Genomic DNA, 15,667 nt, shown 5'->3' on the forward strand with positions numbered 1-15,667 from the left:
GCCAGGTTATCAAAATGATATTTTTATTTTTTTTGTCCTACTATAAATCATTCTACATTAACTCAATGAATTTAAATCAAATTTTATCAAAGCTCAGCTAAATCAAAACTTTCTTTGTCTCCTCTACCATACCCAAATCAAATCAAATCTTACCAAAATCTCAGCTAAATCGAAACCATTTTCTTCTTCACCTTCCTCTACACATACTTAAGTCAAATCAAATCTTACCAAAATCGAGTGCAAGGTATATGTCAAAATTGGTATTGGATCGTTAGAATATGTATGAATGTGGTTTTACATCATCTATTGGAAAGATGCTCCAATGCGTGGGGCCCTGTTTCAGTCGATTGAGGCGGAAAAAAAAAACATCAGTCTTCCCCCAATTTGCGAAATTTCAAACCCAATCGAACCCTTCCAAACCCTAGGGGAGCTGCGGGCGGCGGTCGCTCGCGAGCATCCAGCCATCATCGATCGCCATGGCGCCGCCTCGCCCCCCTCCGGTCCGTGGCGGGCGCCGCCCACCCCCTAAGTCTGCGCCCCTCCGTCCGGAGGAGGAGCTGCTCCTCGAGGCGGCGTCCGACGGCGACCTCGTCCTCTTCAAACGTACGCCGCCGCGCTCTCCTCCGATTCATTTTTTTTTCTCCGGCTGGGTTGCTGGTTTGGTGCTTCTCATTGATCGGGCTCGCAGGGCTGGCGAGGATGATGGACGGCGGGCGCGGGCGCGTCACGGAGGCGGTAGAGGCCGTTGTGGAGTGCACGGCGGGGGCACTGCACCTCGCCGCCGGCCAGGGGGAGCTGGCGATGTGCAGGTACCTGGTCGAGGAGCTCCGGGTGGATATCAACGCCATCCACGACGGAGGTAAACCAAACGCCTCCATGGCGTAAAAGTCCCCACTATTTTTTCCGAATTGCGAGGGAGGATTCGTTGATATTGTGGCGCTGGTGGGTCGTTCGGGAACTCATTGAGGCCCTGTACGGTTGACAGGGATTTTGAAGGGGATTGGCAGGGATTGATGGGGATTAATTCCCCTACAAGTCAAAATCCCCTCCAATCCTATCTAATCCCCTTGGGAGGAGGTGTAACCGAACAAAGCCTGACCGATGTGCAGTTTGCTTCCAGCTAGGGATATCTGTAATTATGTACTGTTGATTTAGTAATGCCATTTCGTGTGTGAGTGCTTGGTCGCTTAATTTGTGATACAACATCTGATTTCGTGTGATTCTCCTCACGTATATATACTATTCAGTAGGAGTGCACATGCATGGCGATATGCTGATTAATTTGTTATCTTGAAACCATGTTGACCATTGTGTACTTCACAAGTTACGAAGTTACAACTGCTCTGGGGTTTCTTTTGTGCCCTGAATTGTTGGTTAGTACATCGTTACGAAATTTGGTGGCTAGTTTGGCTCCTTACTTTCTCGTTTACTGGAAATCAGGACTTGGCAAGAGCGAAATTAACTGCTTCATTGGATTGATTTTCTACGGTTACACTTATTACACGATTATGCAAAACAATACTTTTAATTGTCAGTTACCTTCTTATTCCACTGAAATGTGAAATCGCACTGGAGGTCCTTTGTGTTTGTGCTTGAGGCAGTAAGTCCAGATTAATGGACTCAGCTCATATATGAAGTTTTGATTTGTTGAATTTCGCTTCGCTGAGTATTGTTTTGATATTTCATTTTTGGTTGGTAGTTGAGTTCCTAACCGTTATCTAATTTCCGTGGCACGTTCTAAAGCAGTTGTTTCCAAAATGCTACTATTTTCCATTACATTAATTGTAAACCGTGTGCATTGTCTGATATGGTTTCTGCCTTTCTGGAAGGCTAAGAAACTCGAATCGGGCAGTGTTACAAGTTTATAATGCTCGTGCTATATTGCATCTTTAGAAATTCTGGCAATTTGTGCCATTAGTTACTCTACTTATAAGTTGCCAGCAAGAAAACTTACTAGCCAAAATGTACCATCTCCTGACGCTTGATGTGTATGTGTGTATCCTCTGATATAGCATCTGATCTTGCGATATCCGGTATGTAGTGGAAAAAAAACATGATGTTCACATGATATTCATTTTTATACAACCCATGTGAGTTTCTCTTTCTCATGTTTACAATTGAATACCCAATACTATGCCATCCTAATATTTCCTTATCTTTATTCTTAATTTTTATAGGCTGTTAATGAGTTTTAAAAGGTCTGTGCCATGAGCCCAACATTCGTATAAAGCTAAAAAGCACGGACACGGGGATGGAATAACGGGGATACACATACAGCGATATGGGGTACGGCATTTTCCATAAACAGCCATTCGGGGATACGACGAATATATATAAAATAAAATAAAAATATGCCATGTAATATACAGTTAAGACAGAAAATTAATGAGAAAGAGACCAGAATAGAGAATAGTGCCCCATTTGGTGTCTCCTTTATCAAGTGCTTGATTGATCCTCATCCCCCCATGTTATGTTGTCATTGTAAGCTGCATCCATCTTGCAAAACACATCAAACACAAACAGTAAAGAAGATTAGAAGACAAGACATAATTGGAAGACAATACAAGCATGAGCAGCAGCATAAGCATGAGCAACAGCGACAGCACAAGCAAGCAGGCAAGCAACATCCAGCAGCACAAGCAAATCTGAAGAATAAAAGAAGAAGAGGTTGAGGAAAGAGGAGAGGGGAGAGGGGAGATGCTAGTGGGTTACCTGCGAGGCTGGGGGTAGCGCCAGCGATCGCTGGTCGAATCCAGGTGTCCAGGCGGCTTTGATCCAGGAGGCTGGCGGTGCGTTCCAGTGCGACCTGGGAGACTGGGAAGGAGTACCTCGTCCTTGAGATGAGAGCGTCCGGGAGTTCCTGCAAAATAGGTTAGGTACTGGGTTGGCCCAAGGCTGTTTTGGGCCAGGCCGTGTCCCAAACGTATACCGCACGTGTCCCGGCGTATCCCTGTGTTTTTTTAAAATTGAAATTCGGGGGATATTTCAAAATTCGTGCATCCCGGCGTTTCCCCGTATCCCGCCGTATCAGAACGGCAGTTCAGCACTTCCAGGCGTGTCCGTGCTTTTTAGGTGTAAAGTACCACGGCTGTTAATGATGCACTTGTTTTTAATAATCTGAGGAAGTGAATAAAAAAAGACGCCAATTGTATCATTGTGTGGGATTCAGTGTTTTCAACGTATTGAGAGGAGTCCTTATGACATTACTACTTACGAAGTTTTTTATCCCAAACAAGTTGGGGTAGGCTAGATATGAAACCCTTTCACGAGGACTTCCCAGGAGGTCACCCATCCTAGTACTTCCCAGGAGTCCTTATGACATTGCTGTGGATAATTCCTGTGTAAATTTTAAGATCATGCTTGTGATAAATTAATACATTTGGTAGCCAAAAGCTTCCTTAATTTGATAATACTATTTGTTTGTGAATTCTTAATGATAGGTGAAACGCCTCTGGCTTATGCAATTAATGGTGCAAATATAGCTACTGTGAAGTATCTTCTGGACCATGGCGCTGATCCAGATAAAGTTGATGACAAAGGATTTACTTCTCTCCATATTGCAGCTGAAGAAGGTCTCTTTCCAGCACTTTTTACCTCTTTATTTGTGTATTGCGCTGAAATTTCTTTTCCATGCTTTGGGGAGACATGCATAATGAAAATTATAATTGACCACGGGGTGCTTTTAGTTGTTTTATGTGATTGGTAAGTAGATGACACATGTCTTTTATTTCCCTGAACTTGTGTAGTAATTGGCACGGATTTGGCAGGGTCGATTGCGAGGATTCAACTCGCTAACTCTAATCAAGAGATTAGAACTGACCTATCAGGAAGAAATCCCTAGTCAGCTTCTCAAGAACTCAGGATAGACCGACTCTCCTGTCAACACGCTCATCTGGCATAGCCTTTCTGTATTTCAGTGATGGGAAAATTCAACTCGGTGCAATGGCCATGTAGCAATGCCCTTTATGGGCAGCCCAAACTCAGCCTCAAGCCAATTGGCGTCAACACATCCCAACCAACGCAGACAGACCAAACGACAAAAGAAGTAAACCAGTCAGTTCAATAGAATAAAATCAGTTCTCCTAGGAAGACTAAGACTACTGAACCTACTAGTGCTTATTTTTCGTAGCTCTGATCGAGTTGTTGTTCAGGGTGGAACCCAAGCGTTACAGACAGTTAGCTTTAATCCTTGGAATTCATGCATGCTAGGTGCCGAGAGATCCATACATGAGGATATGAGAGGTGCTAACTAACTGCTAATTCTGACGAATTGGCCCTAATATCTGTTCATGCAGTTTGCATGGCAAGTTATGGCTGGAGCCCGGTGGAAGTGTTCTGCAATTTGATTTCGTACCTTGTAATTTGAACTCCTTGTTCGTGTTCAGAGTGAGGAAACAAATCCACATACTGTTCTGTTTTTCCTTGAGCATGTACCTCTTTCTTGGTTCAAAGAACAAACTGTAATAGAACTTCTCATGAATTAACTCTTGAGGCACACATGAACAGATTGTAGAGGCTAGTAGATGCTGATCAATAATCTTATAGAGACCCCCCACCCCCCCTAATCTGTTATGTTTCCTACATATTAGAAGTTGTACAGAACAACGTGTGATTTACCATATATCATTGGTAAAATAAATTCGTAAATAGAATTCCTATCTAACAATGACCTATTGTAATGTTTTTTTTGTTTTATCCAGGATATTGCAATATAGTGGAGCTCTTGCTTTCTAGAGGGGCTTCTGTTGATGCATTATCTAATCGTGGTACACCACTGCACCTTGCTGCTACTAATGGTCATCATCAAACAGTGAAGATTTTGTTGGACCACAACGCTGATGTATGGGATTAATGCCTTTTAGTTCCTCAATGGTCGTGTGATTTGATGAAATTCACATTTTTAAGATGCTCTTTTGTTTCTGCTCTTGCTCATGTTCTGTTTGATTCAGTATTGCTGGGCTGATTTGTGCTTTCATTCCTGTTATGCTCTTATTTTTTAGACCATTACGGGTTGAACTGAAACATAATTTTGAGCATTTTCTGTTAACATGTGCATATTTCCCTTTTTAATGCTCTGAAGTCTCAAGTCTATATACCTACCAACCTACATGACTCTTCTTTGGCTCCCCTAATAATTGTCATTTAAGAATAGATGCTAATTGGCTTTATGTTTCTTTTCAGTGCAATAAGATTGTGAATGGTGTCTACACACCTCTCCTTGTATCTATTTATGCTCCGTCACTAAAATGTGTGAAGCTACTAATCCAGGTATTGTGGGCCCTTTAGCTTTGGTAGTGTTCAACTGTTGATGACAACTTGATTAGTATGTGAGGCTATTACTGTTTATAGTTATTTCAGGTGGTGGACTCTGTCTACACCCCAAAGAGTCCTTTTTAACACTGTTTCTTCTACATGAGCATCTTTTGTTGGCTCCATAGGATATCTTTGGGAGAGCTCCAGTGCCAAGAATTCTTGAAGCTGGGTATCCCTAGCTCCAAGAAATTTGGGATTTTGGAGGAACCGTGTCAAAGATTCCCCTGTTTCTTTGAAGCCAAATGTGCCAATGGCCTGTAGCAACCAATTATTTGAACACCATCTCAATAGAGACGAGGGTTCCTCTTGTAGATAACAGATATTCAAATATAGTAATGGAACCTCAGCAAATGTCAAAAGGTCCCAGTCTCCCTGCAGCTTTTGCTGACCTCACAAGCAATTGTCTGAATCCTCAAACTCTGCTTCAGAAACATACTTCTTTCAATGTGTTTGTATTCCCATTAAACAGCATCCAAAGAAATATTTTCTGCTGCAACATGCACTTGTTCCTCCAAATGCAACTATGAACAGAATAATTTTGCTGGTTCTGAAAGAAAACTTAAAAAGAGATGAACTCCTCAGAATTTCATGAATAAGACCATATGTATCATACCAATGGACTAGCATGTGTTCTTAACTTATTGAATTCATTCTGGTTACATGTTTATACTGCCGAGTGGGAAAACCTAACATTTAATCTTGATTATTAACTGATACTTTTTATCACACGGAACTAGGATACAAATACGTTTATGGCGTGTAATTGTTGTGATTTTGAACAGCACGTTATGTCAGAATATCCGAGTGCTATTTTTTGAGAATTAAAACCATGTAAAGATATGTCCAAAACAGCCTACAGGTGGAGTAGGAAAGAGCACAAATTATGACATGTTTAAGAGGACGCGCATGTAACATTTTTTCATATATAGGCTGGTGCTGATGTAAATGGTGTGGGTAATATAACCCCGTTAATAGCTGCTGTTGGGTTAACTGAGTGCATGAAGTGCTTATTGGAAGCTGGTGCTGACCCAAACGTCCCTGATGAAGTATGTGTCTTCTCCTTTGTTTCCCCATTTCTGCTATCGTCGTCAGCATCATGCAGTTATCTTTGTTACTTGTGAAGATATTTTATTCAATAAGAACTTGTTTTAGTCGGCCATGTATTAGTAAAGAATTCCTACAACAATGTAATTTAACACATCGGTTTGTCTAAGTTGTAGAATTGCTTTATTTTATCTAGTTAATTTAAAAAGCTTAGCATATATTGGTGGATAATAGCCCAATACATCCGGGCTGTTACGCCTCATTTGTTTTACTTTCCCTTTTTCTTTAGCAAATTTCGTTTCTGGACTCATGTTCTCTTTACCATTAACAGTTTGGCAGGATGCCAATAGAGTTTGCGGTAATATGTGGTACACGAGAAGATGTTGAGATCCTATTTCCTTTAACTTCTCGTATTCCGTCTGTACGTGATTGGAGTGTCAATGGAATAATATGTCACGCATACTCATTGCCAGGGCAAAAGGTATGATTGTATGAGCTGGGCGAAAAGGCTATATTTAACTTTAGACTAATAATGCTAGTGTTCAAGTTGACTTATGATCAAGTTTTGGCTTAAAGAAACACCCTCCTGTTTTATAGTTTATTTTGCTCATCATTGAAATGAAATGTGCAAGTGCTGGAATAAGCATATCCACATGTTATTTATGAAAGGAAATTTGAAACGGGTGCAGGGGATATTTTTTAATTTTTATATGTGAAAGGACCAATTCTTTCTGCAGGTATAGAAATGATGAGCAATTGTATTTGGGACATTTGTATGCTAGCTTAGCTACATTTCTTACTTTTCAGCTCAATTTCAGGTACTTGCTTTGTCATATCCTTCTCCATAAATCTTTGTTCAATACCTGTCTTTCTTGTTCAGTTCTATGAGAGGGGGTTGGAAAGGGACACCGCTAGTTTGAAATTTCAAGGAAGAAAGGCACTCGAGAGAAAGGATTACCATTCTGCAATTGAACTATACATTAAGGTATGATATCCCACATTTTCGCCATTGATAATTGATTTTCCTTCCTAGGTTATTTGGAGTGCTTTCATAGCTTCATATTTTTCACTCCCAAGATTCCTGTTCCCTATTCACCTGTTAGTCACTGATTATACCTGGAAATCTCAGAGACCCAGACACGTGTTTACTTGAACCTATGAGTGTTCTGTTCATAGAATATGTCAAATTTTACTTTTATCTGTGATAAATCTATAGGTAAAACAAGATCATTCAGGATCAGTCTTTGTATCGCTCTTGTGTGTTAACGTAGGGACCCCATAAAAGACAAACTTATCAGTTAAACTATGATACACATCGAATTGGCATGTTTGCAGCTGTGAATTTTGCATACATTGGTTGGATGTTTCCCAACTAAGAGCGCGTTTTGAAATGTAGTATTTTTGGTGTTTTGAAATGTATAATGGTAGTTATGACGGAGTGCAGCACCGGGGAAGACCGGCTTGACCATATTATAGTCTTCCGCTTCCTCTTAAGGGATGCGTGAACTTGAATAAGGTTTATTTATTTTGTCTTACGTCGATGCAGCCCCTAGGTATGTACGCATGGAGGTTAGTGAGGATGAAGCAACCCCTGGGTCCGGCAAATAGAGGGAACACTACGAGACAACCCCTGAGCTGACTACTTGGGGTTTCGCTTTGCGCAATGCAACCCCTGAGTCTGGCTACATAGGGATAAGTTTGGTTTCAACCCGTAAGTTTATTCCGAGGGGTTCATTTTTAGTTTTAGCAATAAAAAACAGTAGATAAAGGGAATCACAAGGCTCTTTTTATTGGGATGTATTTTCTTTATTCAAAAAACGTTTGATCAAGCTAAACAAGTATTCGAAAGCCTAAAAGGAAATAACTTAAAGCATAAAAAAGACGTAGCTAGGCAGCATTCCACGTGTGTGGTGTAACCCTTCCAGTCTTCCCGTTGTGAAGCCTATAGTCTCCATCGCTGAGCACCTCGTGGATGATGTAAGGTCCCTCCCAAGGGGAGGAAAGCTTGTTCTTTGGTTTTTGGTTCAGACGCAACACTAGGTTGTCAATGTTGAACTCGCAAGCCCCGACACACCGACCTCGATACTGGCACAACTTTTGCTGGTACAAAGCCGGGTGTTTGAGGGCAATCAATTTAGCCTCCTCTTTGGCGTTGATGTGGCTTTTTCGGGCTTCCTCTGCAGCATCTTCGTCGTACCCCCGGATGTGTGGTGAATCATACTTGATATCTCACGGGAGGACCGCCTTGGTCATGTACACCATTAAGAACGGTATATATCCCGTTGACCGGTTTGGAGTTGTGCACAAGGTCTTGAGGATGAAGGCAGCTTGTCCACCCACTTCCAACCGCCTGCTTAATCGGGGTGATGAGACGAGGCATGAGGCCCTGCATTATGAGCCTGTTAGCCCGCTCTACATGTACATGGGACTGTTGGTGTGATACCGATGCAGCAGCAACAACAACAACAACAACAAAGCCTTTAGTCTCAAACAAGTTGGGGTAGGCTAGAGGTGAAACCCATAAGATCTTGCAACCAACTCATGGCTCTGGCACATGGATAGCAAGCTTCCACGCACCTCTGTCCATAGCTAGCTCTTTGGTGATACTCCAATCCTTCAGGTCTCTCTTAACGGACTCCTCCCATGTCAAATTCGGTCTACCCCGCCCTCTCTTGACATTCTCCGCGTGCTTTAGCCGTCCACTATGCCTGGTGAGTCTGCCGACCCGTTAGCTTTTTCCCCGAAGGCTTGAGGGGCCTGCGATTGGGATATTTGTATGACAAGCAACGTCAAGCATAAAGACAGAACATTGGGCCAACAACGGAAACTCACCCATTTGGGTTGGATGGCTTGCGCACCCCCACCTTCGGTTGCTGGGAGGGATGGGTGCATTGCCCTGAGGCACTTCCGAGGTAGGCATTCTAGATCCTCTATGGAATAGCGAGATCGGCTTCACCTGCGATCTTCTTTGGGCTTCAAGCCTCTCAGCTCTCGTCTTGCAAGCTCCATTGAGGTCTTCTGAGGTGTGCAACCTCTTCACAAGCAGCACAAGGCGGGGCACGACAACAGATGTGCCAACGCTCCCTCCGGACTCTGCTCCTGATACCAGACGCATTAGTCACAACAACTCTGTAGGTGGCAACTTACCGTGCTGTGGAGGCAGGGATATGAGAAGAACTTGAAAACTTGCATGAGAGGTCGGAATGTTCATAAGATAGGTACAACCAAGGCAAGAAATTTGTAAGGCCCAAAGAAGATCGACCCTTACATTGTTAGGCGAAGCCCATGATGGAAGGGCTCCACTGCAACCTCGAGGTAATCTCATCCAAAGGGACGTGCATCACAAAATGCATGTGTGACTTAAGCTCAGATTTCGAGACCTCCACGCGATTCAGGCAAGGATCGTTCGGTCCTTCGTAATCAAACATTGGATGTACCCGCGCTGCCAAAGGCTGGAAGTTTCTCTCCAGCTAAGTCTTCAGAATCTGCATCCCTCCAAGGCCGCCGTTCTTAAGCCAGAAGACCTCCTGAACGAGCAGACCAACTCCTTGATAAGGTTTGTCTGCCTCCCAGGATTCTAGTTCTCGAGGAGGTGAATTTTCAAAGGGCGGCGGACAGTTACGTCTATTCCTGCGGGATGGTCCGGAGTGTAGATCCAACCTCTTTTCCACTTCCTTGTCGCTGTAGGCACCGAGATGTTGAAGTAATCTAAATCCGGGCAAGGTCGAATGGCGACTCCTCCAGAGTCCGGCTCCATCTTGAAGAAATAGCACCAAAGCCCCAAGTGCAGCGAGATCCCCAAGAGGCATTCACACGGCGTAATAAAGTAGTCAAGGTGTAGAACCCCGTTTGGTGTGATGTGATGCAATTGCCAATTGTAGAAGAGAAGGTTGAGCACAAAATTATGCAGGGGCAAGTAGAGGCCGTGGCAGAGAAAGGACGTGTGGATAACTCTGTCCTAGCTAGTTGGAGTTGGAACAATATCCACTCTCTTGGCTGGCGTCCACAGAAGTACACGGTCCTAGGAGGGAGGAATCCTTGCCTTACCAGATCTGTCAGCTAAACGTAAGTATTGGTGGAGATGGACCACCTCCCCTCACCCTTGCTGACGGTCGACGCTCCGGTGGCCGACATTGCAATGCGGCTCGTGGTGTCCATCGCCGCCGTGCCGTGACACTCTCCGCGATTAGCACCCGGGGTGGTCCTCCTTGACATGTCACCTCCGAAGGCGATAGCTTCGGATCCAGGCCTTCACCGTCATTGGAGGACGAGAGGCGCAAGGAGGAAGAAAGATGGAGGGGGCGGCGTGTAGGCTCTCTGTCAAATGGCACGGGATACGGACTGATGACCCTTTCCGTAAAGGCTGTGTCAAGATTAGCTGACACGTGGGGCATGAGCACGAGGGGCAAGACACTATGTTGGCGAAAATTCGGGCTCCTCGATGGGCCTTGGACTACTTAGTGAGATCCCGGCCTGGCCCAAGCAACTGGGAAGCGGAACCCCCGTCGACATTCAACCTGAGCAGAGTCAAGACTTCCGAGGCCGGGTTTTTTGAAGAATCGAAGAAGGAACCAACGGGCATTTCAGTCCATCGGAGGTCACAAAGGATCCCGCCAGGATGTCGCCTCAAGAACTCAAGATCAACTACCTGTCAGGCAAGAATTCTAGACGAGCTCGGGGCTACTGACGGTGTGCAGCACCTGGGGTGGCCTCTCGGATGGCAAACCATACCATGTGCTGTGGGCCGACCTCAACGCCCAACGGGTCCGGGCGCCTTCCAGAGCCCCAGTCGTGCAAGAGCCCTCCCATACGAAGAAACCTGCCTTGACATGCAAGTCAAGGCTCTCCCACCGATTGAAGTCCTATGTCAGTTAGGAAACTTGTAAACCCTAGGCCTCGCTATAAGACAAGGCCAGGGGTAGTTCGAGGGCCATGGACATCAGAGTCATCTTCTCGGTAGCTATGATTACCTCATACTTGTAACCCCCTCACACGAGGCGTTTCCCACCATCAATTAAAATAAAGCAGGAGTAGGGTATTACCTCGACCATGAGGGCCTGAACCTGGGTAAATTCCCTGTGTGCGATCCCCTGTGGTACTTCCGGTCGCGCTCTCCGCAGTACTGACTGACGGTTTTCAGTATCGTCAAGTTGCAGAAACTAGGCTGTTCAGTTTGGACATATAGGTGCAGCAATTCATTTGTGCTACAGTGTAATGTGTTTTATGCATTTGTGCTGTACATTACAGCTGCATGATGTTTGGCGCGTTGGTCCATTTTATTACAAGTCTAATTCCTCAGAATGTATCATATCTGAGTCGTGTCAGGGTTAGTGTTTCCTCTTACCTCCCACCCAACTCCCTTCTCCAGCCACCGTTCACAACCAGATTGTGTCCCTCTTAGTGGGAATGGCTAAATTTCTGTTCCTCTTAGTGGTAACGGCTCAATTTCTGCTGGTGATCAGCTTGGAATTTAAAAAAATATTTGGCAATTTCGGTTGAATACAACTGGTAACTGGCCCTTTTTTTCTCTTCCTTTTGAGGGAAACTAACCGGCCTGTTCTTGATAAAAGACAGAGTCTTGTATTTTACTCATTTCTGCTTTTTCAATCCTTCCTCGGTGGTAATGTTGAAATTGTTTTTAGGTGTTTCAGTCCAGTCATTCAGTGCATGTTTTAGCACTCAGTAAATGCTAGTTTTATTTGGTTGAGTGTAGGCAATGGGCCTTGATTATGAGGATGCGACCCTGTACTCAGATAGGAGTGTCTGTTTTCTCCAAATTGGCGAGGGAGACAAAGCCTTTGCGGATGCTTATACTTGTAGAATGATGCGCCCTGACTGGCCAAAGGCCTGCTATCGGCAGGGAGCATCTCTAATGCTGATGAAGGTGAGCTCAGTCGAACTGTTTTATCTTAAAATCATTTTCATAGAAAAACTTGTAACTTTGTATACGTTCTTTTTTGTTTGTCCAGGATTATGAAAAGGCCTGTGGTGCCCTTTTTGATGGTTTGAAAATGGACCCACGGAATCTTGAGATTGAGAACGCTTTACGGCATGCTATATCTTTCATACAATTTTACTGCACATTGTATTTTATTCAAGATGCCAACAGTGCTACACTAGCAGTCACCAGAGCTAAAAATCTTTGAAACACGACCACCAAGGCCTTTTTTTCAACTTGTTAACATCATTTGGTTAGCAACTGCTGTGGAAGACATGAAAAAACAGAGATAATTCAAAAAGTGGCATACTCTCGAATGATCAGTCTCTAAATATGAACAGCGTTTCCGGTTCCCGGCGGCGGTATTGGGCACCAGCTATACCGCTGTGATCTTGAACCCTGGTTGCGTGGTACTAGTACTTATGACTGCTGTGTAATATGCAGGGAGGCTATGGATTCCTTGAGGATATCCCGGGGCGCTAAGAAGACTGTATCGAAGTGCCCATAGGAGCTTTGTTTACCGCCTGCCTGCAGTCTGCTTGCTTGTGCATGATTTTTTCTGAGCTCTGCCCATATTCTTTTATATTGTACTCCCTCCGTTCCTAAATATAAGTCTTTGGAAAGATTTCACTATGGACCACATACGGAGCAAAATGAGTGAATTTATACTCTAAAATGCATCTAGATACATCAATCTCTACAAAGACTTATATTTAGAAACGGAGGGAGTAGACAGAGAAGCAGTTAGAAGCTTCATTTTCTGATCCCACCTTTGTCATGCAGTCCCCAAATTCCTTGCTTTTTACGGCATGGTCTCTACCAGACCACTGCAGAAGGCAAAATGGATACAGGAGGGACCTCCATTTGTGTTTGGTCTCATTATAAAGGGCTTGAAGTAATGTGGAGTAACTTTTGCTTTAGATCAAGAGATACGTGATTTACATCTACTGCCAATTTGCAACTTCTCTCTGTTATGATCGATATGGCGGAGATAACCCCTTCACCCTACGACAATAGCAAACGACCAAGGATCCTATACTATATGAATTTCTTACTTCTTTTCGCCTGTTCGGCATTGCCACATGGGCGACATATGTGTGGATGTCCTAGCCGATGTGTACTAGCCAACCCACTCCACACGGGTTCTTGTTCAACAAGTGGAGCCGCTTTCTATTATACGGTTTGACCTTCAAGTTCAAGGTACCACGGCGGCCGCCATGCCTGCTATTTAGGCCTCGGCCTAACAAACAGTAAACCGTAACCCTTCAAATTGCCTGCTATTATGTTTGAGCATGTTGGAACTTCAGTAATCATTGTTATTTCTTTGTGCTATATGAAATGAGTAACATAACGTAGAAATTTGTTCTTAGTGTGCTCTAGTTTCTTCATTGATGATTTGGTCAGTGATTCCCTAAATTATCAAAGAATATTTAATCTGAATTACTCACTAGACGCATTTAGATTTCAAGGGGAGTATGGAACAATCAACTAATTCCAGACTTTGATTTCTTATTTTATTCTAAATTACAGAGTAGGGCATCTGGACCACTGTTCAAGAAATCTTCCGATTCACCGATTAATCTTCCGATTTATCGCTAATCGGAGGGTGACCGATATGATTATGCCTTATCTTTGCCGTTTATCTTTTGGACCGATTTATCATTCTGGCAAGCGATTTATCGGGAATCTACCGATATATTAGACCTATTCATCGCACTATGTTGGCAAAAACTATGTTTATTTATGTTTTGTGGACCTTGTTACAGAATATGTACTATTGCCCTATTTTTTCTGTCATTTTAGGAGGATTCAAAGGCTAGAAATCAAGGTAACACTTCTGTAAAATATTGTTTTAGTGTTGAATATAGTGTATTTTAGTGTTGGGAACTTGATATTTGCAAAAAAATATCCGATTAATAGTCGATCGATAAAATCAATTAATCGGTCGATTTTCGATGAATCTCTAATCCCTAGCTGACCGAGACGATAACGATAAGCGATATCCTCAATGTTGATCTGGACTGCAAAAAAATGAAGGTTGGAACAAAGCCAAATAACATGTATCTCTGACAGTATTTATTGGAAAATTTCTATAGAACACTGCACCTGATTAGCATATGCCAGACAACACAAGATGATGTTATTGCCCAACCACATTATAAAGTTGTAGTCATTTGCTGGGCACTTCTTAGAGGCGGAGCTATGTGTACGGGCTGTTGCCCCAGCCTTGGATCATTTCTGAAGGAATTTTTTGAGGAGGACTAAGGTTAGTTTTTTAGAGGAGGACTTTGATCAGACTATAAGGGTTGGATGCGCTTTGCTGCTTAGTTGGTGTTGCTGGTTTCTTAATATATAAAAAAATTAGTCCCTCTGTTTAAAAAATATGAAATGTATTACTTTTTTTAAAAGTCAAATGACCTTTTAAGTTTGATCAAATTTATAAGAAATATATCAAAATCAATCATATCAGATTGGTATGGTTAGATTCATCATGAAATGAAGTTTCATATTCTTTTTTATTTAATATTATGGATCTTGATATTTTTTGCTTTGAACTTGATCAAAATTGAAGACATTCGACTTTCCAAAAAATAACACCCCTTATATTTTGGAACTGATGGAATATTTAGTTTGGCGGGCGGGGGAGATGATGGAGTGCGTTTTATTTTTATTTACAATGCGGTGATTTGATGGGCATTCGTGGTGTGGTTCTGTGTTATCCGCTAATCAACATATATTTATGTGAATTTTTTTCACATTGATGGCTGCATGTACGATCGGGGGAGATGATGGACTACTATATTGGTGCTACAATATCGCATAGTGGTGCTTCTTTTTCTAGGTGGTGATAGGGCGCGCGAGATTGATATATTTTAGGGCGTTGTTGCTGATTGATTTGAAAAATCGTTGGCCCAGTCAAAACCGTAAACTAAATCCAAAATTAAATACCTTATAATTGAATAAAAGAGCTTCAAAATCAGGGAACATAGGGTCGAAATTGGGTGTGACCAATTCTAAATTGAAGACCCCAATTAATTGGGAGGCCTTAAAAATTAGAAATCACAGTGTGTATATAGTAGTACAAAAGAAATGAACGAGAGATATTTGAGAAATTGTTGACTCGGGTCAAAATCGGGTGACACAATTCTAATTCGAAGACCTTAATTGAATTTGTGTTTTTTAAAACTAAAACTAGGGAGCATAATGTTACCGGGGACAGTACGAGAAATTGTTGGCTCCACCGTCATTTGCTTTCCCCCCATGGCCACAGGCCACCGCTCGCTCCCCGTTTCCTCTGCTCTTCCTCTGCCGCCCCAAAACCCTACCAACTGCCGCCGATCCACCGCCGGCACACGCGCCCCTCGCCCGCGG

The 15,667-nt window shown here is 43.1% G+C and overlaps 2 protein-coding genes across 2 annotated transcripts in view; both read left to right on the forward strand.

The window, feature by feature from the left end:
• The first annotated feature begins 476 nt into the window (after positions 1-476).
• LOC119280009 (ankyrin-3-like) lies at positions 477-12,853 on the forward strand. Its single transcript, XM_037561022.1, has 10 exons — positions 477-603; positions 689-859; positions 3,441-3,572; positions 4,701-4,840; positions 5,182-5,268; positions 6,243-6,359; positions 6,689-6,838; positions 7,238-7,342; positions 12,071-12,241; positions 12,327-12,853. The coding sequence occupies exons 1-10, from the start codon at positions 477-479 to the stop codon at positions 12,501-12,503; spliced, it is 1,377 nt and encodes a 458-aa protein (XP_037416919.1). The 3' UTR covers positions 12,504-12,853.
• Positions 12,854-15,056: 2,203 nt separating this feature from the next.
• LOC119280010 (poly [ADP-ribose] polymerase tankyrase-1-like) overlaps positions 15,057-15,667 on the forward strand; it is an 8,331-nt gene continuing 7,720 nt past the window's right edge. Inside the window, exon 1 of the mRNA XM_037561024.1 lies at positions 15,057-15,066. Coding sequence (XP_037416921.1) covers positions 15,057-15,066 — 10 coding nt within the window. The remainder of the gene's footprint in view (positions 15,067-15,667) is intronic.

The sequence above is a fragment of the Triticum dicoccoides genome, chromosome 3B, assembly GCF_002162155.2.
Source record: "Triticum dicoccoides isolate Atlit2015 ecotype Zavitan chromosome 3B, WEW_v2.0, whole genome shotgun sequence".
Taxonomy (NCBI): domain Eukaryota; kingdom Viridiplantae; phylum Streptophyta; class Magnoliopsida; order Poales; family Poaceae; genus Triticum; species Triticum dicoccoides.